Source organism: Megalops cyprinoides, chromosome 19 (assembly GCF_013368585.1).
Source record: "Megalops cyprinoides isolate fMegCyp1 chromosome 19, fMegCyp1.pri, whole genome shotgun sequence".
In the NCBI taxonomy this organism is placed as follows: Eukaryota; Metazoa; Chordata; class Actinopteri; order Elopiformes; family Megalopidae; genus Megalops; species Megalops cyprinoides.
In genome coordinates, this window is record NC_050601.1 from 23,821,281 (window position 1) to 23,847,266 (window position 25,986).

Sequence of the window (25,986 nt, forward strand, 5' to 3'; positions counted from 1 at the left end):
CCTCTTTTCACATTATTCACTGAAGTGTACAGTGAGTGTTTATGACAGTGTCACATCACATTGACTCACAGCAATTTGAATCTGCGTGCATACATACATGTGTGCACCAATGACAATACTAAAAAGCCATGCACACACACAGTCCACTTCCTGATGGCATATAGGAGATAAATGCATATAGTCTGCTGCATAGATGTTGCATTGAATTTACTTACTACTGTTACATGCATACTGATACAATGCACAATGTCACAGTGGTGACTTCAAGTTATGCTTATGCAACTATCTCTTTGCAATACATACAACCCTTTACCTGGGGGGCACAGGTGTGAATCCTAGGACACTACTGTAACTCCTTGAATGAGACACAGCTCATCAGTCCCAGTGCTGTGTACAGTGGGTTAGAAACTGTTCGCCGGGAGCCACAAAAGGAGCCTGCAGAGCTAATGATGTAACCTCTTTTCACCAAAACCTCATTTTGAACTGAAATTATACGCCTCCCCACATCTCTGGACCGATGCCCACGGGCTCTGTGGGGGGTCATCTGGGGTCACCGCAATTCAGGGAAGGTCAATATTTGCCATTATGAAAATTACAGTAATTGACTTCAAAGCCCCTCTGAAAATGATTACCTCAATGCATAACCCGCAGCAATGATCTACCTCTCTCTACGTGTCACAGCGCATTCGCCTGACTGTGCAGTTTAAATCCAGAAACCTGGGGACACAGGCCTTCCAGAGCAGGAGGGCCATCTAAAGCGTTACTCGTTTTTTTTTTCCCCACATTGTACAGCCATGTGGCCATCTCTCCTTCTCAGAAAGAATGTTCCGAAAAGGGGACACTGTGTCAGCCACCAGAGGATCTCTGCACTGGACAGAAAGGTCAGGACCAAGGGCTGCGGCCTTTTCATAAGAGCTCCTCTGTTTGGGCGGTCTTGTGATGGTGGTTGATTTGATTAGTATACATTCCATAGCACAGAAATCATATTGTTGCGGGAATAAAGTCATGCTGGCGAACAATGAAAGGGCTGGGCGCGTTCCTTTGCTCATTTGTGGCCTAAGTGGGTGTGGGCTTCCCTCCTTCATGTTTTGGCGAGGGTTGGGGGCCAGTGACCTCACCCCTCACCCCTCGATTTCGGCAGCAGGTGCTCAGATGGCGGAAGTTCCCCGTAAGCGCTGATCTAGGACCAGTTCCGCACTCGATCTTGTAATGCGTAAGGTCAGTGTGGTGGATGGGGAATCTTGTCCTTGATCAGTGCTTGTGGTTAACATCTGCCTCAGGCAATGGTGCTGAGATCCCTCACTGGGATCACCCTGGCTGTGAGGGAGGCCTCGACACCACAGGGCTGCCCCCTGGAACCAGTTTAATGACGTGGCTAAGGAAGCCAACCAGGGTTTGCTGGATTACCCATGATCCTCTGCAGGGCATTCTGCAAGATCGGGTGAACAGGTTCGCCCTGACCTGGCGCGCCCTCATGCCATCTTGTACTCTTAATTCCAGCAGACTAAATATCACAGCTAGGGGCGTGCAGGCATAAGACGGCAAATTCTAATCCTATTACCGGGCCCGTGTGCAGCCTGTTGCAGAGGAAGAAGAATGTTTTGCTTTTTTTTGCCTCGGAGTGTTCAGGCCAGAGTACATCGGAGGAAAGATTTAGCCCAGCCTGACTCAAAGCGTCCCTCTGGGATGATCCCAGCAAGCATGGAAAGCTTTCGGTTTGCATTCCTCGAGGCGTGATGGAAGTTATGCGGCACAGGCGCTCGCCGGTGTCCAATGGGACCAGATCCAGGACCGCGTAAATGGAAGCCACCTTGACCGGTAGGCCAGCGAGGTCAGAGCCTGTCATTACTTCTGCGGCATGAATCAGCCCTGTGGTGCAAGTTCACCAGTTCAACACAGAGCCATCGCCCCAACCCAGCGCACCATGGCTGAGAGTCAAGCGGAGAGGTAATGGATACCCTTTTTTAAATGCTAAATTAGACTTGGGCAGGGACTGCATTCACAACCTCATAGGCCCGAAGATGGACCTCTAACTGTTCGGCCTATGTGAAAATAACACCCAGCGAAAGTGTTTGATTAGATGCACCAGGTGTTCATACATCAGCCTAGCTGGGGCCATATTATTGCTGCATTCAACCAAACTCTTTCCCCGGATTTAACTTTCAAAAACTCCTTGACTTTTTTGCTGATTGTTTTTCTGTATATGATTCGCAATGATTGTAAAGTACACCACTGACACTTTTCACAGAACAGCCCAAGGGTTGTAAAAAGATGCAGAGTAAAACCAGTTTTCCCAGAAAGGTAGGCACGCTCTAATGGTCCCTTCAGGGTTGTGGCTGCGGTCAGTGATGAGGAACACAACAGCGGGGGCCAAACACATAGGTGCACCTGAAGTTCTGTTTTGGCAACTGAGGTTTGGCGGAGCCGATTCTCATTGGGAGTTGCGTCTGGGACCCTCCCTCCGCTATGTTACTCAGTTACACCCGCATCTGAGGTGCACCGATGGAACACAAACCTATTTGGTGCATAAACTCAGTTGCAGGCAGCAAATACCCAACACCCGCCTTGTAGTGGAGCAGCCATCTGGCCGGAGGGGCACTGTGGGAAATATAAGCAGTGAGAGCACAGGCTTGATTTTAAACAGCAGTTATTTACTGCTAACTAAGCTCCTTATCACCGCTGGGTGAAGAGGTCTGACGTCCAAAATATATTGTGCGTCCGCAGCTTTATGAGATTTATGTCTTACAAGGCTTGGCCCACCAGATAAGTGCTGAAAATCACTTATCAGTGCAACTGCTGTCTTTTTCGACACGCCCTCTGGGGTTAGCTTGGAAACAGACCAAGGACGACCGTTCACTGGCCGCAGTTAGGGGTGTGGTAACCACAAGGTGGATCAAGTGCAAGGTGTTGAAATATCTTGCCAGATAAGAGAAAGTGAAGAAAGTGATGAAAAGAAAAGCTCACCTGCTAGGACTCTCACAAAGTTGTTGTACACCTGTATCTCTCACTGAATCTATCTCTCTCTCTCACACACACACACACACACACACGTGTGCGCGCACACACATACACCCCCCCCTACTGGAGAAGCAATGATAGGTCCTGGGGCCTGTGATGTGGAACAGTTACCCTGACAACAAACGGACATTTATCTCCAAAATGGCCCTAAGCAATTTGACGGTGCTGACACGTTTAGGCGGAGACTCCATCTATTTGTTGGCGCTCACTTTCATCTTTTCATTATACCAGAGACAGTTAACACTTTGTGCTGTGTGAATTATGTTGACACTTCTAACTATGAATACTCCCCTTGTTCTTAGGACATTTTAAACTGCCATCCAACAGATCATATAACAGCTTCCCTATTGGATGTGAGACCAGAGTAGGCCATGTTTTCACATTGTGTTTAAAAGATGAAGCAACAAAACACTGGCTTGTTCTCACCAACATACAATCAAGTAGGGAAATTTACTGTTTCATAAGCAAAAGTGGTGATGAGCAGAACAAAAGAGCATTTTTAGGTCACAGCCTGCTAACTGTGCTAATGTATACTATGCATCCACCTAGCAAATTAGTTCTCACTGTAAAAAAGATTTTCATGGATCTTCCTCTTTGAGGAAGAGCCATCTTGCAGAGCAATTACCCATTGGAGGGGAATGTTCTCGCAGCCGTCATACTCACGGTCAGTGCACACCCTGCTGGGTGGAAAGCATGCAGGCTGGGTGCATCACAGATCTATACTGATGTGCTGGATAGGAGGGGAGATCCTGGTCTGGTTTATGAGCAACATTGAGGCGACTCTGAGGCTCACCACACTTGGATATAAAGGCTAGCCTGCCTGTAATTCTGAATTTCACAATTATTTTGGTGCTCTTTACCATCTCACTTCTTGATACTAGTAAGGATGATGTAATGTCATAAATTATTCTTCAACTGCCAGCAAAGTTCATGGATTTGCATTGCCTGGAGTGGGTTAGCGCTGCTTTCGAGCCTCTGAAATTGATGGCTTGTGGTGTCGGTTTCAGACATGAGCCCGCGAGTGAGTAAGTAAATAAATTACATGTATTCTGTCTTGCCATTTTTCCTTTCTTAACTCTGGAAATAACATGGGATTTCTTTGTTTGTTTTAGATTATGGCATTAGAAACCTTGGTGAGTGAGAATAACTGCCAACTGTTTTGTCTTCAGTTCTTGTTCATAATTAAAAACAATATTCTGAAATGAAGCATGATGACTCTTTAAGATGTCTATATTACCAGTTACATATGAGTTACAAAATCAGTGAAGATGCTGTGATGCTCCAGCTTTTGTGGCGTGTGAAGTACTGAAAGTTAAAAAGGATTTCCTGTAGAGCTTTGGGTGGCTGTGTTGGGAAGGCGCTTGTCTTGATTCCAGGTTGAGCGTTACTGCTCGTGTCAAATTGGTTTTGTTCCTCCAGAGCTAGGCGTAGGTAGGTTTGCCAGCCACTGTTTCATGGTCTCAGTGCTCTCAAGCACCCTACAATTCATCAGGCTCCTGCAGCTTTCTTAGGTGACATCAGTGGAACAGTGCCTATCTTCCAATGAGTGTCCACTTCACTCTGGTGCCCTGTGTGACATGCAGTGTGATAAATTAGCCATTAACTATGTGCAAGTGTATCAGAAGATTGCATTTATCTTGCTTCGGTCCTCCTGTACAAGTACAGGAAGCAACCTTAATGTACAATTACAGATTCCAAAAAGGTTGCATAAAGGGGAACATGCACAAAAAAGGTTTCTGTTCTGGACAGTACATCAAATTTTTATCTGTTTAACATCTGTCCCTCTGTGATGTATTCTGGAATTGTATAGCTCTCAACCAAAAGAGGCTGTAGCTTCCAGTTTCAAATTGGATTTGTTAAATGTGAAAAAAAAAATCTGTGTAATTACAGTGTAACTTTATCCACGCCTAGTCTATTCAGTATGAAGCGCTGATCATTCTCAGGCTCATGGCTGCTAATAAGATACAGGGAGTGGCCCAACAGAAAGTGTTTGCTCAGCCATACAAAGCATGCATAAATCAGCTTTCCATGCTCAGGCAAGAGCCATTGACTTGGTGTCCAAACAGCATTTCCAGCCAAACCTTTTCTTTGGAAGTCATTTTCAATTTTATTCAGAGTGAATTTCAAGTTCGGGTGAGACCTACATGTTAAATGAATAAGGTAAGATAACTAAGTGTCCTTTCAGCTCTTAGTTAATTTGAGTTTATTGGGGGGGGGGAGGGCTGTTGAACCTGGTCCTCACTCTCCATCTGCTCCTGGCTTGCACTTTGTGTGACTAGGAGTTTGCACAGGGCGGGGTACACAAAGGGCCGCTCATATTACGCTCTGTTTCCAGGCGTAATACCTCGGACAGAGATCCGCCGCACTCGTGGATAAAACGAGAAGCCTTTGAACGTGAAGTGACACCTGCTCGAGTGGCGTCATACCTGAGAGCCTTGGGCGGCTCTGTTTAACCTCCACTCTTTCTGGGAGAACGTCAAACGCCGGAACAGATCTGCCACATGCTGTAATTCAGGGACAGCCACCTGCGTGAGAATTTTGTGGACCAATGAGACGAAAGGGTAAAACATTACAACATCCCGACCCTCTCTTGTGCTAATGCCAGGGTTGCCGTGCTGAAAATGAATGGCGTTTCTCGATTGGTTTAAACAGGAAAACCACACTACGGCTGTAACACAGGCTTGGGATCTTCCCATCCTCCTAATTTGCAGAGAGAGGGAGAAAATGAAAGAAAAAAAAAACCTTTACTTCTACAGCCAGAATCATGGATGAAAAATGGCCAGCAGTCAGCCAATCAACTCTAATATCTGCAGAAAAAATGGATGCTGTAAAGGGGAGGGGTTTTGACAACAATGCTTCACTTTCTCCATTGACTCATATCTGCTGGGCAGGAATAGTTTCTGGCTACAACGTGAATGAGGTTTTCTCAAAAGAAACCCGCCAAGACCAAACATTAACCCTTTCATGATGCAAGGGATTCCTGGGCATCAGGGCTTTCCTTCTATTGTGAAATGCTGACTCCTGCTTGTAGATAACGAATTTAAAGAACCCTGTTGCCTGAAAAATAAGAAGTTTACTTCACATTTTACATTTAACACCTTACTGTGTCCCACTGTGTTTTCTGGAAAAGGTCACGAAGCATTTGAAAATTCTTTGTAAATCCCTTGTATTGAGCACACAACAGCCCCTACAGGGCTGGTCTATACAGTCTATAGCATGTCCAACAGTGTTCATGGGATTATTTTTTGTAGTTGATCACCTATGTGAAAAAAAAAGTTCTGTGTGAAGAAACGTGCATTTGGTGACCACATGTAAACCACAGAAAGGACATCATGCAAGCACATTTATGCAACTTTGAACATACACTTCTACCTTTTCCCCACTTTTTAATTTCTCCTGTATGTGCATACATGATGTCATCCATTCATTCTTTTGGCAGACACTATTATCCAGAGCAACCTACAAGAAGAGCAGAAGCTGTAAAAAGCTGGTATAAAATCACATTGATCGTGTTTTCCTCATTTTTATAATTATATTAATACACAATGTTCAAGTAAAAAAAGCTACTGTACTTGATTAAACTGTCATCGAGTAGGTGTTTAATATAGGATGAGATGATAATTTATGTAAATCACCAAGGTCTTTCTCATAGTGCAACCGCCAACTTCCACGCAACTTCCTTTCTGACATTACTTTAACAGGCTGAAAAATTGTGCGTGTGAATGTTTTTATCCTTTGGAGATAAATTGAGTGACTTATCGGTCATCAGAGTAGTTAACAAGAAATAGGCGTCAACAAGAAACTATACTGGATTTTTCGCGTTTCAAAGTTACTCAACACTGGTTAAGTTTGTAGCCAACTGTATAAATGAGCCATTTTCAAAATTATTTACCTTTATTACGGGTTTTTGTTGGAATGAATAACTGTTTAATAATGGTTTCTGTTCGATTACACTTAGGCATACTTCAGCTGAATGTTTTAAATTTGCCTGGCATATTCTGTAAACTGGAATCCTTGAATAGGTAACACGGAGGGTTTAACATTTCGTACAGTAAATTGGGTGTTCGGCAAGAAACCGTCAATGTGGGAGATTGTGTACCTCTGGTCGTTTCCTGTTTAAAATAACAAGTTCCGGTATAATTCATATTTGTAATTTTGGCACATTAAGAAGTTCCTGTTTTGTAGAGCTCCGTTCTGTGGCTGTGGAGTGTACGACATCGTATGTCTTGTTAGTCGACATAATCTTAGGTTTAGGTCACCTCAGATATGGCGGACGTACCGAGTAATGCGCCGCAACGTGAGTGAATTTGGAAAAGCCGGTTTACATATATTTGACATTTAAGTTAGCTTACAGACAACGTGTTTTGATATTGATTCTGTTACCGTTATAGGTGTAGTTCATGCTGGCATTGCAAGCATTTTATTTATATATAACTATCCAGCGTTACTGGAATTGTCTGCTGTATTGCATTAAGTTAGTTATCAAGCTAACTAGCTTGCTTACCCATTCGTAAGCTGCTATCTTGCGAGTCAATCTAATTAAAAGTAAAGTAAATATGAAATCGACACGAAACGGTCATCTTGAAGAATGTATTTAGTTTAGCAATCTCGCTAACCTTTTTAGTGAGTCAGCTAACGTTAGCTAGTTAGTGTAGCTGTTGTTTCCTCTCATTTGTCATGGGACTGAATCATTGAAACAGCTGACAATTTGCTCAGTAGTCAGTTACACAACTGATTGTGTCCTTTTTTTTATTTTCCTGTCAGATTGCCCCGGCACCAGCAGCGAACAGGCTGGAAAGACGTCGGCCTGTCAGGGATGTCCGAACCAGACAATATGCGCTTCCGGTGCTGCGAAGGCTCCCGACCCCGGTAACTTTAGATGTCCTTTTCGGTTTTGCCGTAGCTGGCTACTCTTAACAGTACACAGTTAACAGTGGTTAAGACTCATACTAAGGTCCACAAGGATCTTAACAAGACGGTGAAGGTTCTTGTACAGTAACGCAGCTCGCTCGCTACCTCACCACCATAGCGACTTGGATGTCACGTTTAACGTTTCTAGACTATTATGCTTAACGTTATGGTAGTTGCTTCACGTTACGTTAGCGAATAAGGAAATTGCAGATATGGCATTGGCTGCCCAGCGGCACCACAAGGGCACATTCTGAGACGCAGTGAACTCGCTGGAGCGATAACGCCTCGGCATCTGGGGAAAATGTAATCTCTGGTCAAATTGCAACCGCAGACGCTCTAGGACGTCTTGTTAGCACTGTTCACGAACGTTTTGCGAAGTCACGGGCGGTAGTGGCAAGGGAAGATAATACTACAACCTACTTGGGTGATAGGGGGGTCCTTGTACATAGTACAACACCGTTTATCCTGCCGCCGAGAACTATGATTGTTTTGAAATGTGTTATTGGCCCCCTTTGCAGTGTCAACATCAGTTAATTCTCTTGTGTGCTTTCTTGTGTGTCGGCTTCTTTTTGGTATTACTGAATTTCATCAAAAGTGTTTCATTGTCAACATGTTACATGAGAGCGATGTCATGTACTTACTTTCTCAAGATGAAAAGCAACAGAAATAGTCAACCATCTCCATTCATTGCTCTTAATTGAGAATGACATGTCTGTTTGGCTTTTTGACTGTTCCAGGAAAGGACTTGAAAAGTGGTTGTTTGTGGGTTTCTGTGAAAATGCAGACAATAGAGAGAGATTACTGTTTTTAAATCTACAGTTTGCAAAAGTCAGTCGGAGTACCCAAAACCCACACTAGCACAAATTTGTTTCTGAAAGCATGTGCATGAGAGTGTTAAAGTTTGATTTTGGGGGTACAAAAAAGGGTTTCAGGGAGAAGGATCGGAGATGAAGGTCCAGAGTTTTCCCTGTAGGCAAATATTTGCAGAATCTTTCAGTTAACTTGTAAAGGATGCGCACCATTGCTGCGTGATTTCATATCCGCAGTATCAGTACTACACACACGTATATGACATGCCCACATGTTCCTGTCTTTACACTACTTAACTGTGGGGATTTCTAGTAAAGTTTCAGTCTGAACCCTTAAACGATCCCTCAAGGCAAAACTGGACACGGTTTCATATTCACTGTAGGATATAGACATGGTTACAGTGGGCTGCATTGCCTGTTCTTGGCTCCGTGTTTTTGTTATGATTTAAAAACACGTTTGTCACTCTCCCCTGACATTGAAACGGCAGCCATAGAGGAGATTAAGGCGAAGATGGCCACCGTGAAGCACAAGATCCTGGTCCTCTCCGGCAAAGGCGGAGTGGGGAAAAGTACCTTCAGTGCACACCTGGCTCATGGTCTCGCCAGCGATGGATCCAAAGAGGTAACATTACGCCTGTAGGTGCTCAGGAAAAAGCAACAGATGGCAATAAAATGTCAAATAATGAGTGAAAAATATAAGGAATGCGTATTTTCACATACTATAATATTTCACATGCTAGACCAGTACAGGAATGAGTGTTGTTCTCACTATGGCCTAAGGGTGGAGTTAGATTTGAATTGCTGTTGCCTAATAAGGAGAGACAAATATGTGTTTGCTCCTCGTTCGTATGCTTTGGCTTCTCAGAAACATTGTCTTGCCATGGATACTTGCTTCAGATTTTGCCGTCTGGTAATTTGCAGCTGGAAGGCTTGCAGTTTCACTTGGCACTTCTCATTTCAAACGCAGTCACCCAAACAAAGTTTCTCTCGCTCATAAAAGGATGCTTATTTTAGGGGCACTGCTTGACTCTGTTATTTGTGCTCATACAGGCCGACTCCTTTTTTTAGTTCGCTTTTAATTGGCAGCACTTGCTCAAGTTTCCCCTTACTGTTTTCCGAAGCACGTTAACAATACAGCTGGGCTCCCCAAATTTCCGTTCGCAGTTGCAGTCCCGTTGTATTTATTTTTTCAAGACTCTGTGTTTGATTGGCGGACACTTCGTGGAAGAAATGGAATGACAGTCTCTACAAAGCGCGCGTGAAGACGCCGAGACCGGGGGGCCCAATGTGTGCTTTACAGAGAAAACAACAGGATTTTAGAGGAGAGGTGTCACTGAATCCCGTTTCATGCGGGCAGAGAGATTTGCGCCACCCTCCCACCCCCAAAGCCAGGACTTAGATCTTACTGAGGACCACTGTTGCCCTAATCGCTTTGGCTGCTGCTGGCAGTTTGACCGTTTAACGGCAGGCAGCTCGCAGGAAGGAGTTCTCCGTAATCCCTCAAAGCATTAAGATCTCACAATCCTGGGGCCTGGAGACTGTGAGCCTCACCATCATGTTTCACAGTTTAAAAGCAGAGAAAAAGATTCTCCTGCAGTTGGCCCACAATTCAGCACTGCCTCTGGGTGCTTCTGAGCAGAGGCATGTTATTGGATATGTTTTAATGGAAGCATCACTAGACCCCCTCAGCCAGCACTGGACAGCGCTTTCTAGCTCGCCCTGACTTCTGCTGTCGACTGTTAGTCTGGTCTCAGACCACGCCCATTTTAGAACCCCAGCACCAGCATGCTGGGCCTTCAGCCACACTGCTCCTGTTGTGGTTGGAGGTTCCCATCACGTGCTTCTAATACGTCTGCCCCTCCCCTCAGCATCTCCACACGCCATTGCATCATCAGAGTCGCTCTCGTCCTCAAACTGACCCTGGACACCTTTAATCTTAGTCTCAGGCCGACCTGCCAGCCTGTGATTCACTCAGGTTGTGCTTTCATCTGTATGGCATTATAGATGCTTGACTAATTGTTTACAGTACTACAGTACAGTAATTGTTTAAAGTACAGCGTAACTATTTAAAGTGTTCTTATGTTGTTTTCAGGCCTATAGATAAAGAAGTATGGTGCAGTCCTAAGGGAATTGGATTTGTAACCTGGTTTCAGGTTCAGGTCCTGGGTTGGGCATTGCTGTTACTCTCTTGAGTGTCTTAAACTGAGCAAATTAGATTAACGTCGATCAAATGAACCATATCTAAACTGCAAAGTTAGTAGGTGCAGATAACAACATCTGCGTCCACCCCACAAATAAATAATGGGGTGCAACTGCTCTTTAATCTGCTTGAATTGAATCTGGTTGGATTCTTTTTAGGGCAAGGTGTTAGATAATCTACCTTAGATACTAGTTTAAATACTGTCACAAAGTGCAAGCAGACTGCTCTACTTGGCTTGTACTTTGTGACGGTATTTAAACTGTACTGTCTATTGTATTCAGCCCAGCTATCTGCATGGCAGCTGTGATCAGCCTGTTCTCATTCTTCATTCCAGTGATAATCACCCCCCCTTCCCCCCCCCACCCCACCCGGCCTTAATCTCGCCTGATTGCAGAAGGGCTTGTGAATAATGGACAGTGCACAGAGAACTTTTTTTTTTTTTTTTGCTTTTTGATTGGACCCCTAACCCCTCCTTGATAAATAAATGTGGGAAGGGTGCAGTGATAGGAAGCTCATCTGATTTGACCCTGACTTTTCCGCAGGTTTTCTTTTTCCTGTTTCTCCTCTCATTGCTGTCACTGTAAGTGACCCGGGGTGAGCAGGCCCTTTCCGTGTTCCGCCAAGCTTCGGCACAATTCCACAGCCCTCGCCATTTTGCTTTGCGGACACCCACGGTGGTGTACCCTCAGTGAAGGTTCGTAACCCGAATCGCCTCAGTAAATGTATTCCTGTAGAAACCGGTAGTGTAAAATCTCTACCTTGTATAGTATTTCCCGACCACATATATTGCAGCAGTGATAGTGTTGAAAATACTGGAGACAGCGGTTTAGATAAATGCATTCAGACCTCTGTTTATCCAGCTGCTGGTGGCCATGTCCCAGCATTGCGTCATGGACCATCGCTTTAGAGAATGTGGCTTTTTTTCATGACGGGTTCTTACCGTCCGCCTCGCGTTGGACAGCTGCCTAATTCTTCTGTGCAAATAACACCCGGGCTTTTCTTTTCCCTTTTTTGTGCTATTCTTAGAAAAGACTTTGTTTTTTTTTTTTGTTTTTTTTTTAAACAAAATTCCCGTGCTTCATTGCACAAATGCCGTTATGACTGATTTTAGTGTTGCCTGTAAGCTCAGACGGTGAAGGTGGACCATTGTCAGAGCTCCAGTTTAACCCTTTTATATCTATCTGTCCCTGCCTGTTAGAGAACCCCCCCCCCCCCCCCCCACTCCAACCCCACACAGCCTCGAGGCATGTTTATTCCTCCTCGTTCCCATGGTCTTAAATGTCACTCCGGGGTCATATTTCATGAGACTGAGGCGTGTCCTGCGCAAACACTGGATTTTGGTCATGTTAATGTTCCCGCCGCTCACTCTCTCAGCGGCTGCCGGCCTGCGCCGCTGGTGAAACGGATGAGCCCCTTTTTTTTTTTTTCTTTTGTTGGCTGTAAAGTGCTCCCCTTTGTTATTTCTGGTTCCAGGCAAACAGCCCCCACAGCCAACCGATGTAACTTGGCAGCACCATGATGCGCCACGTGGTCCAGCAACACGTTCCTCGAAACGCTGAGTTCCCAGACCCTGGATTTTTTTTCATCACTTTCTCTCTTTCTTCTTTTCCCGGGAGCTGGTTAGTTTCTGAGCAAACCGACGGGAGACAAGAGGCCTCTGCGGTTTCGTTCGCTGGCGGTAACGGTACATGCGGTTCGACCGCCGGTATGAAGCCTTGGCGTCGGAAAACCCCGCACCCCAGGCTCGAGCCTTACGTTTTTTCCGCTAGAGGGAAGTGGCTGCGAGTGCCAGAAGTTTACGGCCAAACCCTCAGAATCACCCCCTTGCTTACCCTCTCGGAATGAAGTTCTCCAAGACATTTCAGCGCTGCATATACTGTCTCATAAAAGCCTCTGTTACAACAGTGTAAATTTGTGCATTGTATCGATGAAAAGCTAATGTGACAATCTAAAAAGAGGGTGTATTCCAGCCGCTATGATGTTGTATACCACCGCCATCTGTACTGTGATTGCTCAGTGCTCAGCAGTTCTGAGAATTCTGTCTTGAAAAGGGCCTTTGGGTCAAAACGTCGACTTCTGCCAAAACAACACGTTGTTTGTTGAGATAAACCTTTCCAGTAATTATCGGTTGCTTCCACGTGATTTTTTTTTAGTTTTGTTTTTTGTTGATGCAGCTAAAAAACAACTGAGTGGAGCAGGGAGGTTTAGCTGGTTGGTACAAACGTCCCATGCGTGTTGCTTCGCCACGTCTCCCGGGGGCTGGCACGATGGCCTTGTTGTGAGCTTGAGAGTGGGCCGTCTTGTTTCGGGAGTGCAAATTAGCGCCTGGCCGAGCGGGGCCCGTTTGTAGCCACAGGGTCCCAGAAACGACTTTTCATCCGGGCTGGTTTGAAATTGGAGGCCTTGAATGCGGCAGCCCCTCGAGGAGTCAAGCCCGAGGAGAGCAGTTTCATAAAACTTTCATTTACAAAAAACCTCCCACCAGCCCTCGCTGCCAAGGCCAGAAAAAAAAGAAAAATCGATACTGCTCCACCGCAGTCGCTCCTGCTAGGAGAAACAAACCAGGTTCAAAGGGAGGTTACGGTTTCCTACAGCGGCTCCTCCCGTCCAGCTCCAGCCTGTTTCCACAGTCCGAGTGGGAAATTGCACACGTGCACCTCCCCGGGTGCTAAACTGCACCGATCTGGTCTGGAGCCAGGCCTCCTCCTGAGGGAGTCTGGGAATTAGCCGACTGGTTTGGCGCAGCTAAAGGCATCAACACACACCTGCTAACAATAGCTCCCTATCAGTACGGCTTTTCATCTCCGCTGGAGTGCCGACCCCCCTGTTGTGACAAAGAAGTGCAACAGCAAAAGGAACCAGGCTGAGATATTCTGGTCGCTGCTGAATCAGCTCTTTGCCTCTGAATATGATAAGCGTTATTTGTTTAAGCCTCATTCACCTGTACTGAAAGCTCTTTCCTAGTTAAAGTGCTGATGTGCAAGCAATTGTGCCTTAGGTGGTCTACATTATGCAGTAAGTCAAAATGGTAAAATGGTGCGTCTGACATTACCTGAAATAGAGAAGGAAAATATCAAGCTAACAATATAGCATTAATCATGACTCGAACCCTTAAGAAAAAAGAAACCAGATTGAAAGACTCCTGTGGCTTCTTTACTAGTGGAGGCCAGTATTAACAAGAAAGGTGAAACTGGAAATGCGAAAATCCAAATAACCAAAGCATCAGAGCGTTCATAATTAGAAGCAATTAGAGGAGCACTGCAGGACCATGGCGACCTCACCACTGCACACCTGTGGGGAAGAAGCCACAAAGTGAAAAGAAAAGAAAGAAACCGCTCACGTCCAGGTCAACCTGATTGACAGGGAGCATGGAAACATGTTTTAGGGCATGTAGCCTCCCAATCCAGGGCCAAACGGTCCTTTAAGGAAACTGGGTCTTTACAGGAGGCAGTATATGCAGATACAGGGAAGGCATGTCATCAATTAACAAGATCGGAGTTAGGTATGATACAGTACATCGAGTCAATGCATCCGTGCAAAAGAAGTGAAACAGCTGTGTTGTTGCATGCGAGAATCAACCTGTATGATTGATTTTTAAAATTAATTTATTTTTACATGATGCAGGGTTTAGCCATGGGTGTATGCCCCCAGTAATTGCACAGATGTTGTACAGAATGTTCTACTCAAATGTCAATCTATAAGGGCAGCAATCACATGCGGCCTGTAGGTGGTCAGGAATTAATATTCATGCTCTCACTCTTTATCCGAGGCAGTGCGCCAACATCTTTAGCTTTAGTATGACGTGCATGCCAGTTTAGTTTAATTAACGCTTATCATCTTTCTTTGTAATCATTCATTGTAATGCTCCAGCTCATGCTTGATATGAGTGCTGGGATCTGAGGAGTGCGCTTGGAGCGACCATGAAAAACATGAACTGGGGGAGTGTCTTTGGCTGGACATGTCAGGCATTTGTCAAAGACGTTTGTGAGGACCATATATGTGGCATGTGCAAAGTGTTTCCAAGAGCAACATTTAGTGTCTGACAAGTCCATGTGTGTCACATCCAAGATGATTAACAGATTTTTTTAACTGAATTTTGTCAATGGCCATTTGTGCTATAAGAAATGCTTAGTGGTCATTGAAGATGGATTTTTTTACAGGGAGGTTTTACAAAGTGATGGAGGAGTGATTTAGTGCGCGAGTTGCGTAAAAAGGGCTGGCGGTACCGAATCGGCCGTGAACGGCACGGGGCAGTTTTGGGAAGCTGAGATCTGGAGATAACCCCCCCCCCCTCCCCCGCCCAAAGCATTCCTCCCCGATGACCCCCCCCCCCACTGACCTCCCTCCTGTTGCGCCCTGATTGGCTGAAGGGTGTACTCTTTACCCAGGAAATCAGCCCAAATCCAGTTTTGAACGATGTCCTCCGCGGCATTTTCCCATTCGATAATTTGCAGGACTGATTCTCTACGTGAGCGTCGTTGAGCAATTCTCTTGGCGACGCCTCAGAGTGATTGCAGGCTGTGAAATGGAGGCAGTTTGTTTCCAATGATAAGACTAATTGCCACCATTTCAACGGGGAAACGGATAGTTGTCGTTCTGTTTTTCGGGAGCTAATTTTGCAGAAATGCCTCTGAGGGAATCGTTACTGTGGGGCTTAAAGTGTGCTCTTTTTTCCACCACAGACGAATCCATTTATGATTAGATTAGGGAACCCAAGAAAGTTTTTTATGCGTGGTATTAAAGATCTGAAACTCTACTAAATAAAAGTGTTACTCATGGATGGGGAAGCACAACTGACTCATTCTGAAGGGTTTTTTTTTTAATTAAATAACAGCACATCAAGTCATTAAACCTCTCCTTGTAATTTAAAGTTGTACATTCATTCCCATTTCACATTAAAATAGGTTATAATGTTAAACACTGGTGGATAAAGTTGGTGTTAATTCACAAAGACAAGCATTTTCTGCATTGTACAACCACAATAAAAATGCACACTTCCATTCAAACAGTACTTTGACAAAACAATAAAAGAGAGAATCAGATCGGAGAACCAGAGCCCAAAAAGAAGTTAATGGTCAGCTGTTAAATAACATATAAGCTCAGGGACATCTCATTTTATGTCATGGCTGTAACAGCGACGGCCTAACTGAGCGGAAAGGGGTCTGAACAGCCCCCAAACTCCAAACCCCAAACTCCCTCTGGACTTGGCGGGGAGTGCTTCACATTCCTCAAAAAGGTCAGGACCCCGGTCTCCCCCTCGGCCTTCCCATGGCTCCTGTGTGAAGGTTTCCGTTCACCGGGGCGTCGGCCAAAGTCAAGATTCTGTGAATAAATGGGACGGGGTGAATTTTTTTAAAAGGGGGAAAAAAAGGGGGGGTTTGGAGAAAGGAATAACCCACACTGAGCGGTAGCAGGAAGCGCTGCGGCTTGGGGGCAAGCCACATCACTGCTCCAGGGCGAATCCCTCTGTGGCTTCGCTTCTGCGCTAACACGAGGGCGTTGGCGGCTTAGCGACACAGCCGAGCGTCATAATACTCTCCCCTCACAGTGTTTTGGTGAGCCATGTATGGATAGTTTTACAGTAAAACATGTGCACTGACTCTCATAGTCGCATGTCATCATATCAAGCCATAAAAACATATTTATGTTTTTATTTTGTGGCTAAACAGCAGATCACCAAGGTAATCTGTCAGTTTTGTTTTTTAATACTGATCATGGAAGCTTGCATCCCAGCAGGAAACTGCATACGTGTCAGTGTACTTGGTCTTTTTTTCCCGCACAACGAAATAAGAGTCACATGATGTTCATTGTATCATGACATGCATGGTGTCATGACCCTCGTATCATGGTGCATATTGTACTACAGATGCTACATGTTTATTTCCTCAAGAACAGGAGGCTGGGATGGGGGGCTCACTGCCATGGAAGCTTCAATTTATGGGACTTAAAAATGGGGGTTGGCTCTCGTCTAATTCCCAGATTCCACCTCATTTCCTCTGAGTCAGTCCACTTTCGTAAGGGCAAGGCATCTGTGATTCAGGCGGAAAGAAAATAAGGCAAAAAAACCCCATTTCTTTTCCAGTCAGACATTTCGCCACAGCTTTATTCTCGCCATTCTCGCTAACACAATTCCCGAGCCTTCGCAAACTTGTCCGCGGATCCTCAGGGAACGTGGCAGGTCAGGTATAATTCCTAATCCAATAACCAGACTACATCCTAAGCACCGAGCATGACGCTCCTTTCATTTCTGAAAATCCTTTTTTATTTATTTCTCCTTTTCTGTTTTTTTTTTTTTTTGTTTACCGTTTTATCATGGGCCTCGCTCTGACTGATCCGTATCTGAAACACTCGGAGCGGAAAAGGCTTCCTCTGGCATGATGGCCTAAACATCTGGTCTCAAGGAGAGTGCTCTGTCATCCTAAAGGCATGCACTTGCTGTCCATCAGCCATTTGGAGAGGCGGGGTCAAGGGGAGGGGGGCGGGGCAGGGGTCTTCTCTTCATGTCCATTTCTTTGAATCCCTGTTTTTTTGTTTTCTTCCTCCTTCAGAGGGAACTAATGGTGCTAACAGCTGCGAGCCTCCACTCTCACCTTCCCTTGTCCAGGTCCGGGTTAAATAGGTAGCGGTCGCCAGATTAGCTTGAATGTTGCACACTGCATTACAATTCGCTCTGTGTTCAGTGGGAAACCGTTTAATATTCGGTGGTTTCCTTGCGGCCGCCAATAATTGCAGTGGATGGTGGGAAATATGCAAATGTGACATCTGGTATTGATTTAAGTGAGGCACCCACCTCGCTGTCAGGCCGTATCATTTGAAAATAATCCACAGTGACATGTTGTGGTTCTGTTGAATTTCATTATGTGGTATTTCTAAGCAGAATATTAGGTATAAAGGCAGAATAGGACTTTATTGAAGATATTACAAAAGGCAAAAGTGTTGTTGGATGTTTGAAAACGTAAATCTGAGGTACGCTAACTTATTACTTTCTTTGCTTAACAAACGCAGTGCATCCTGCATGACAAGAAATACAACCAGCAGCCAAATTGGACACTAAGTGGATGTTAACCAACCGGTCAACCTCTTTTTCCTCCAGAAGTAGGTTGTATTCCAGCACAGCTCCTATTCAGCAACATGGATTATCTTTTTATACCACATAAAATGCATATTACATATAATGTAAACTGATAACGCATGTGCGTCTTTGCATGCACATCTTTTTTGTAACGTGTTAAACCTTTGTTAATCTATTGTTGCCCTGAATTTATGTTCGCATATACTCTTCTGATGCAGAGGTTTTGGCTGTACCCAGTTTACTCATTTACATTTTGGTCTTTGTGGTTTAGTGGAAACACAGTCCTGAGATCAGCCAAGAGTGGCTGTAGACGTTCTCTTGTTCTCAATGAGGGCAACGAGCTGGTATAACCTGCTTTTACTCTTTTCATATGTCCGCTGACCTTGGGGGCTGAGAGAATAATTCCTGCAGGGGTGTGGCCTGTGTTGTGGTCTCATTTCGATTGGCCAGGCAGGTTTGATTCTCAGCCAGGACTATGCTGAGTTAGTGTTTTGAGAGCCAGTTGCTCACCAGTCCATACAACCCTGGAGAAGAACACGTTACACACACTTTTTGGGGTCTGGTCTCTCCTTAATCTTAGAATGGTCCCAGGATGGTAGATTGCTTCAGTCCAGGCCGAAATTATCTAGACGGGGCCGATCTGTGCCTGGCTGGAACAAAGCCTCTCAAAGCCCTGGAGCTGATTACCCCTACAGTCTTACCTTGACAAATTTCTTACTGCAATTTTTCCCTCAGCTGCAGCCGTCGGTCCTGAAACTGACCCTTTGTGGATCCATGGCTCTGATTTGTACTTTCGTTTTTTTTTTTTTTTTCTTGACAAGTATTGGGGAGTTGCCTCTACCTTACGCCTCATGCTATTCTTCTTCCAGGAGATGCATGTCCTTCACTCTGAGAAACCCTGGGTATGAGTATGAGTACTCTCTCTGGGTGCCTGTATCGCATCTGCTCCCATAACCGAATCTCCTGAGCTTCTTTTCCAATCCGATCGCCCCGCTGCGGCGTGATTTCTGTAATCGGAGTAATCCTTATTCAAATTAATGTTGACAGTTTTAATTAAGCTGGAGTTAGAAAATCCAGGCTTCTAACGCTTGGTGGTGAAACGGCGTAGCCCAGATGAATGTGATCCGCTGCCTGTGAAAGGCCACACCGAGACGCCATGCAGCAGCGGCAGCGTGGGATTGTGGTCCCATGGCAGCCACAGCCCCACTCTGCCGTCATAAGCGGAAACCGCTCCTGGTGACTAACCCCCCCAATGCACCATGGCTCAACCATTTGTAGAGTATCGGTGCCCTCTGCTGGTCATTCCAGGCACTGTAGCACATTTTGTCTTATTCTCAAGGCGGGAAAGTGCTTATCCCCTGGTATTCATTGCCACTGATGTCCAGGGCCCTGAAAAATATAAACGGGTAGCCAGCGTGGCGTCACGCCATTCACAGCAAAGCAGACACTAGAAAAGCATCCAGTGGGTCAAATTCAGTTAGGGGGGTATGACGCCCACGGGCAAGCTCAGCAATGACACGGGAAAGTGACGGTATGCACCTAACGTGCCAGCGAGGATAATCCTTTTACAGTTAAGAGCATTACCAGCCTTGGTTTCTCTTACATAAGGTGTGAGTCAGATTCCAGCCGTGAATGGGAAGGGGGGTCAAGTTTGCGGGTTTACTGTGTCTCTGGACTCTGCTGGCACAATGCTGACCTCTTGTGGAGGGCAGTGGTAAGTGCAACATCTAAGCACAACATCTTTTTCTCTCTCTCTCTCTGTCTGACACAGGTGGCTCTGCTGGATGTGGACATCTGTGGCCCATCCATCCCAAGGATAATGGGTCTGGAAGGAGAGCAGGTACACTGTCAAAAGGAATAATCACATAGATAAAGTTTGTTAGTACCCCTCATCTCTGTGCACAAACAGGTGGGATATATGGATGTATACACTGAGTGACCACTTTATTAGGTCCACCTGACCTTTCTATGTAATAGACTGCTCATTACTGATCATACTGACAGAATCAGACATGCTCAGACTATGCTATTTAATGCAGGTAGGCCGGTACCCATGGGTTGTGTGTGTACAAGTCAGAGGCAGAAAAGATTTGAACACAATGCTGGTATGGATATAGCAGAAACATTAATCCTGCTGGGGTTTTCTTTCACGACAATGTCACTGGTGTATTGAGAATAGTCCACAGCCCAAAAAAACCTCCAGCCAATTTCAGTGCTGTGGGTAGAAACATACTGTTGTTGAAAGAGGCCATAAAACAACACTATGCCATTTGTAGATGGACTTTGTGGCACTGCTCTTGATTTAAGACAAACACAAACATCCTGACACAGCCCTGCATGTGTGGTAGGTAACCCCTCTGATGCGCTTGGCATGTCAAAGGACAGCTTCAACAAGGGTCGCCCAGAGTTTACAGGAGATTCTCAGGTCTTTGTCATGCAGCATCTACATGGGCTGTCAATCAGATCACGCAGTAATTGGAGGTTTGAAGTTTTTTTTTTAACCAGTGACAGAACTGTCTGCACATGTGGTCTGTAACTGTTGAAATGGCCCTATATAAGTGTGGCAAGAACAATGTCCATGGTTCCTCAGTTTCCCTCTGCTGTTCCTCTTACTTCCTCTGCTAAGGGACTCCTCCTTGCTCTGGAAGGGGAGGGGGAGTTCCTCACCCCCAAATCAGATGCACCTAGTTTTCCAGCTAGGCCTGGGAGGGGAAGAGTCATCGACTACTGATGCATCCTTGAAATCATCTTCAGTTCTGGATGGCCACACTCTTTCCAGCGTGCTCCGTTATGAATCCACAACCATCTCTGGTAGCTAGTCCCTTGGCGATAAACGACACACCCTTGGAAACCGAAATGGCCCAATGCGAAGGTAGAGGCTGTCGGGTGAAGACAGCTCTCTCACTGAATGCGAAGATGACCGTGTCCATCGTTTCCCTGTGTCGATGACAATTCTGTCTCACAAGGACAACAGAAGATGCAGCTGTGGGTAACATGTAGCACTTTCACTTATACATGAGTGTGTCCCAACATGAAGTTGCAGGCTGTCAATGAAGTCAGCTGTTGTGGATACAAAGACAACTGGATTTGTTTGACAACCCCCCACCAACGATGTGTGCCTGGCAAGGAAACCAGAAGAGGACCTACAATGTCACCTCAAGTGACGGACCTGGTTCCTGGTTTGTTCCCCGGTCGGGCAACGGATCTCCCCTGCGCGTCTCTCTTTCTCTGGCCCCTGTGACAAGCCCAGCAGCCTCTGGTGGAAATCAGACTGTGGCCTCCCAGTAGGCCTTCAACAAATCAGCTTCCATCCCCTCAGATCTGATGGACTGGCTGTCCTCAATAACTCAATGAGTATTGTTGTTCAATATTGCCATTGTGAGTAGCCTAGCTGATTTGATCTTGTGCAAGATGTGTTTAGGCACATCCATGATTCATAAAGGCGAAAGGGGGATTCACTGTTAGGCAGTTGCACCTAATGAAATGGCCAGCCAAGATATATGTACACATATGTACTTGTGGACACTATATACACGTATGTATTTCTTTCGAATTTGGAATGCCAAGTTATAAGTCAGAGATGCTGCTAATTGCTACATCTCTTGCTAATAGCCAGAGAGAGTGCAGACAAACACAAGCTCTCCTCCGAAACATGTGATGCCAAGTACAGTCCCACAACGCAGTCCCCTTGCCAACCCTACACAGACATGTGGTTGAGGAAGACGCTTCCTGTGCAGCTTTATGCAGGCAGACTGTGGGCACCCGATTGACCACTGGGGGTTGCTGATGTGTGATGAGATGGACAAACCCTGGCTTACCTACCTACCCCTATCAACAATGGAGTAAACCTAGTTTGGGGGCTTTTGGTTATTGTCAGCTGACGACACAGCTGGGGTTGAAGCCCAACCGGTAGAGCTCCGCTAACATTCAAAGCCAACGCCTTGACCAGTGAGTGACTCGGGAGCTTATAATGGATATATTATTGAAATAAGAATATAATATAATATCTTGAAAGACATCTTTGTCCGTTCTCTGAAAAACTGTCATAAGAGCATAGCTCACCTCATAATGAAGTAACACTTCAATATAACAGCAGCTCGACATGACACTAAAATCAAAGAGTAGAGAGTACAAACCTCAAGGGTATGAGAGTCCAGATGCACCAAGCAAATATTGAGGTGGTAACCCTTTAATGGCTGATTTATGAATGATTACTTGTCAGACACTTTCTCTGGGTTTCACAGAACTAGGAACAGTGCATTTTCACCAGGTTACAGCACCATTCACGTGCTTGTAATACAAAAACCTCCTTCCAAGCAGTTTACTATATTACACAGGATTAGTCATTAACCAGGTTTGCCTGGGTACACTAGAAAGCCAGTTCTCTTTATGGAATGAGGTGGCCTTCGAAGGACTTGTCATGGGTTAGTGTGTGTTTTATTCCTAATGAATGTGATGAAATTAAGAATGACCACTTGTTGAACATTCAGTTCATTTGTACATTTGTATTCCTCACTTGAAAATGTCCCAGTCTAGATAACTGAATTGCTGATCCTGTTTTGTTTTAGGCCATTCTGAAATGACACTTAAATACAGAATGAAATAGGTGACTTGTGTTACATGCTACATTACATTACCGTGCACTTAACAGATGCTCTTATCCAGAGTGACTTATATGTTATAATTTTACATATTATTCATTTATACAGCTGGATATTTTGCTGAGGCCATTTGGGTTAGGTACCCTGCCTAAGGGTACAGTGGTATTGGCCTCAGTGCTGCACTTCAGCCGTTACACCACACTTGGTCTGTACTCTGGTACCTTGCAGGAATTAGTCTAGTGCATTGTATGGTACTGGGTCAGCAGAGCATGCATTTTAGCAGTGTTCTTTGTTCTCTGCAGGTGCATCAGAGCGGTTCTGGCTGGTCTCCTGTGGTGAGTGAGAGAATGTATAGCCTGCGATCGCACATAGCACCCTAATGGAATTGTGGTGACCCGATTCATCTGGAACTGTAAAGCATTTTGCTTCTCACCTGGTCACCAACACACTGCTGCACTAAATATAATGACCCCCCACCCGTACCTCAAAAGAAGAAAAATGTTCTGGTTGTAGAGTTTTTACTATTTCGGCTGTAGAACTCGCCAAGCTGCATTTGGCTAATTTAAAGACATAATACAGTACGCTACAAAAGTAATGGTTCTTCAGAGACGCTCAAAATAACATGAAAGTAGTGTTTTTTCCACCTTGCACAACAAAATTACACAACCAAAAAAGAGCATGTATTTTGGAATCACCCAGAGCCCTTTGTGTACACAAAACTAGTCCCTGGTCACGCTTATCATTTCGTTTCATCATGCTCAATTTAGAGGATATGCGTCCGGAAGCACTCTTAAGAGTGTTACCTTGAGTCTTTCCCACTTTCTGTTGCTAAGTTACTTTTATTTTAATGATGGAACCTCTCAGTTGTACATGACCCCCAGGGGAACAGAGACAACCACAGAAAGGCAGAGAATAACTTACTTGGCAAACCTTAGCCTATTTACTTTGTGTGTGTGTGTGTGTGTGTGTGTGTATATATATATATATATATGGAGATTGCGAGCCAGGCCTTCTCGTCCAACATCAGTGCCTGACCTCATAAATGCTCTACAGAATGAATGGGCGCAAATTCCCACAGAAACACTCCAAAATCTTGTGGAAAGCCTTCCAAGAAGAGTGGAAGCTGTTATAGCTGCAAAAGGGGGACCAACATTATATGTATTTGAATACAATATCATTACAGTCCCTGTTGGTGTAATGGTCAGCGTCCGAATACTTTTGTCCATATAGTGTGTATCTGTCTGTGCGTGTGTGTATGTGTAACAAAGAGCACGAGAGAGAGAAACACACATACACATATATACACCAACAAAAGCAGGCAGTGGTAAAGAACAGGGCTTTTAACCCAAAGATTGATGGGATTGAAACCCAGTCTTTGTAACCCAAAGACTGAGCTGCTTATAGGCATAAGTAGAGAGGGTGTAAACTTGATTCACATAGATTTAGGTATATATTAGGTATTGTAGGTAAATTACACCAAAAAAGGTGAATAACTGCTATCTGCCTGCACTAGTTCTGTGAAAAGTCTTTGGTTTCCGTCCGTTGTACCTCCTCTCCTGCAGTGGTCTCTTGTTTTCTTCGAGCTGATATTATATGGGCTCTCTCAGGGCACCACCCATGCTCCAGTGAAGTTAAACATCTAAACAGAGGTGGCTACCAAATGTGCATTTGCTTTCGGGAGGGCTAGTTATTATGTATTATTTTACGTATTATATACTACTTGGTGTTAAGATGGGAAAGGAGCTTGGTTCTATGGGATGCCAGCTTGTTTTCACTGATAAGATGTGTTGTGTTTATTTAAATTATAACGGAGGCTACGCTAATGAAATATGAGTCCAAACATGCTTTACTTTCGGTTTCTGCCTGGGGAGTTGACTTTGGAAAGGGAGGTTTGCAGTCTGTTATTTTTGCCTTCCTGTGGTTGTCTCTGCTTCCTTTGCTTTTGTGGCGAGCGGGGGGTGGTGGGAGTGTGTGGGGGATTCTGGTTATGTTCCGTTTGTGCCTTGCCCTGGTTTGCATTCTGCAGACAACACCCTGAATCACTGCCCTTGCTAGCAGACCTAAGAACATCTTTCCTCACCCCCAATCCCAACCCCAACCATTTAGTGTAAGAGCTTGGGTCTTGATCCCAGATCAGTTTCCAAGGGTGAAAAGTGAGTACTCCGTAAAATAAAACAACGTTGGTGTGGCTGCATACAGCCAATCAAATTTAGTGGGGATAAAAAGCGTGAGCCCTTTCGCTGCAATACAGGAAGGGGCTGAACTGCTGGAACCCAAACAACGCCAGGTGCCAGATTTTGGCATGAATAACCAATCATTGTTATATCCTTTGGTTCTTGTTCTGCGGACATGATTTTTGTCTCTGGTTAAATCTAAGCACAGGGAGCTTTGTTCTCAAAGCTGACAAATTTAGGAACAAATTTAAGGAAGTGTCAAATTCTATTGAAATCTTAACACATGGCTTTTTACTCAGTGGCTGCCAAGCTCATTATGATGTACAAGAGTCTAAAATGGAAACGGGCTGCCGTGCATACAGTCTTTACTCAAGATGAAGCACTGTAGTTCAGAATTTGAATAGGGACTTTGTTCTGTTTGACCTGAAATAAGCTCAGTGGGCTTTAGTGGCAAAGTTAGGCTTACTTTGAGACGGTGTGGCTTCACAATACCTTTCTCACTTTAAACAGTTCACACTATTTTTCACAGAAATGTTTCGACTCCGAAAGGAGAAACGAAGTGATGCTAGACCGTATGAACAGGTCTTTATCTCTAAACCATGTGAACTTCTCTCACCATACAATAACCACGTTCATGATAGTGCCATTTCTAAAACAGGAACAAGCTCAGTAGTGTTACTCTGTCTGCAAGGCGGCACACAAGGTAGCAAATGGTATATCGGAATGTATTGCATTATGTTGGAGCCCTTTGTGACAGAGTGGTGAACATGTACGGTAATATGCGGGACGTTGTAAGAGGTTTGGGTTGCTGTGTCGTTCCAGTACGTGGAGGACAACCTAGCCGTGATGTCCATCGGCTTCCTGCTGAGCAGCCCGGACGACGCGGTCATCTGGAGGGGACCCAAGAAGAACGGTGCGTCTGTTGCTTCTCCCTGCCAGCAGACCGTTTCCCACCAGCGGTCAGAATGGAAGAGGTCAAACCCCAAATAAGAAACCACGTGCCAACACAATGCTATTTACAGTAGATGCATGTTCACCCGCAGCTGGACTTCAGCACCTGGAATCCACCATCATTTTTTTTTAACGTCACGCCCCCGTAGGTTGCTTTGTGATGATTGAGGTTGAGGTTTAATTTCCAGCTATGCGGGTGATGGAGTGGAAGTCAGACGGGGGTGGGTGGGCAGAGTGGCCGCGGGCCTCG

At 45.1% G+C, this 25,986-nt stretch overlaps 1 protein-coding gene across 1 annotated transcript in view; it reads left to right on the forward strand.

Moving 5' to 3' along the window:
- The first annotated feature begins 7,251 nt into the window (after positions 1–7,251).
- The window catches only part of nubp1 (nucleotide binding protein 1 (MinD homolog, E. coli)), a 28,147-nt gene continuing 9,412 nt past the window's right edge, over positions 7,252–25,986 (forward strand). The window contains exons 1-6 of the mRNA XM_036553468.1: positions 7,252–7,315; positions 7,783–7,887; positions 9,227–9,360; positions 19,782–19,850; positions 22,914–22,946; positions 25,608–25,698. Coding sequence (XP_036409361.1) covers positions 7,285–7,315; positions 7,783–7,887; positions 9,227–9,360; positions 19,782–19,850; positions 22,914–22,946; positions 25,608–25,698 — 463 coding nt within the window. The 5' untranslated portion in view covers positions 7,252–7,284. The remainder of the gene's footprint in view (positions 7,316–7,782; positions 7,888–9,226; positions 9,361–19,781; positions 19,851–22,913; positions 22,947–25,607; positions 25,699–25,986) is intronic.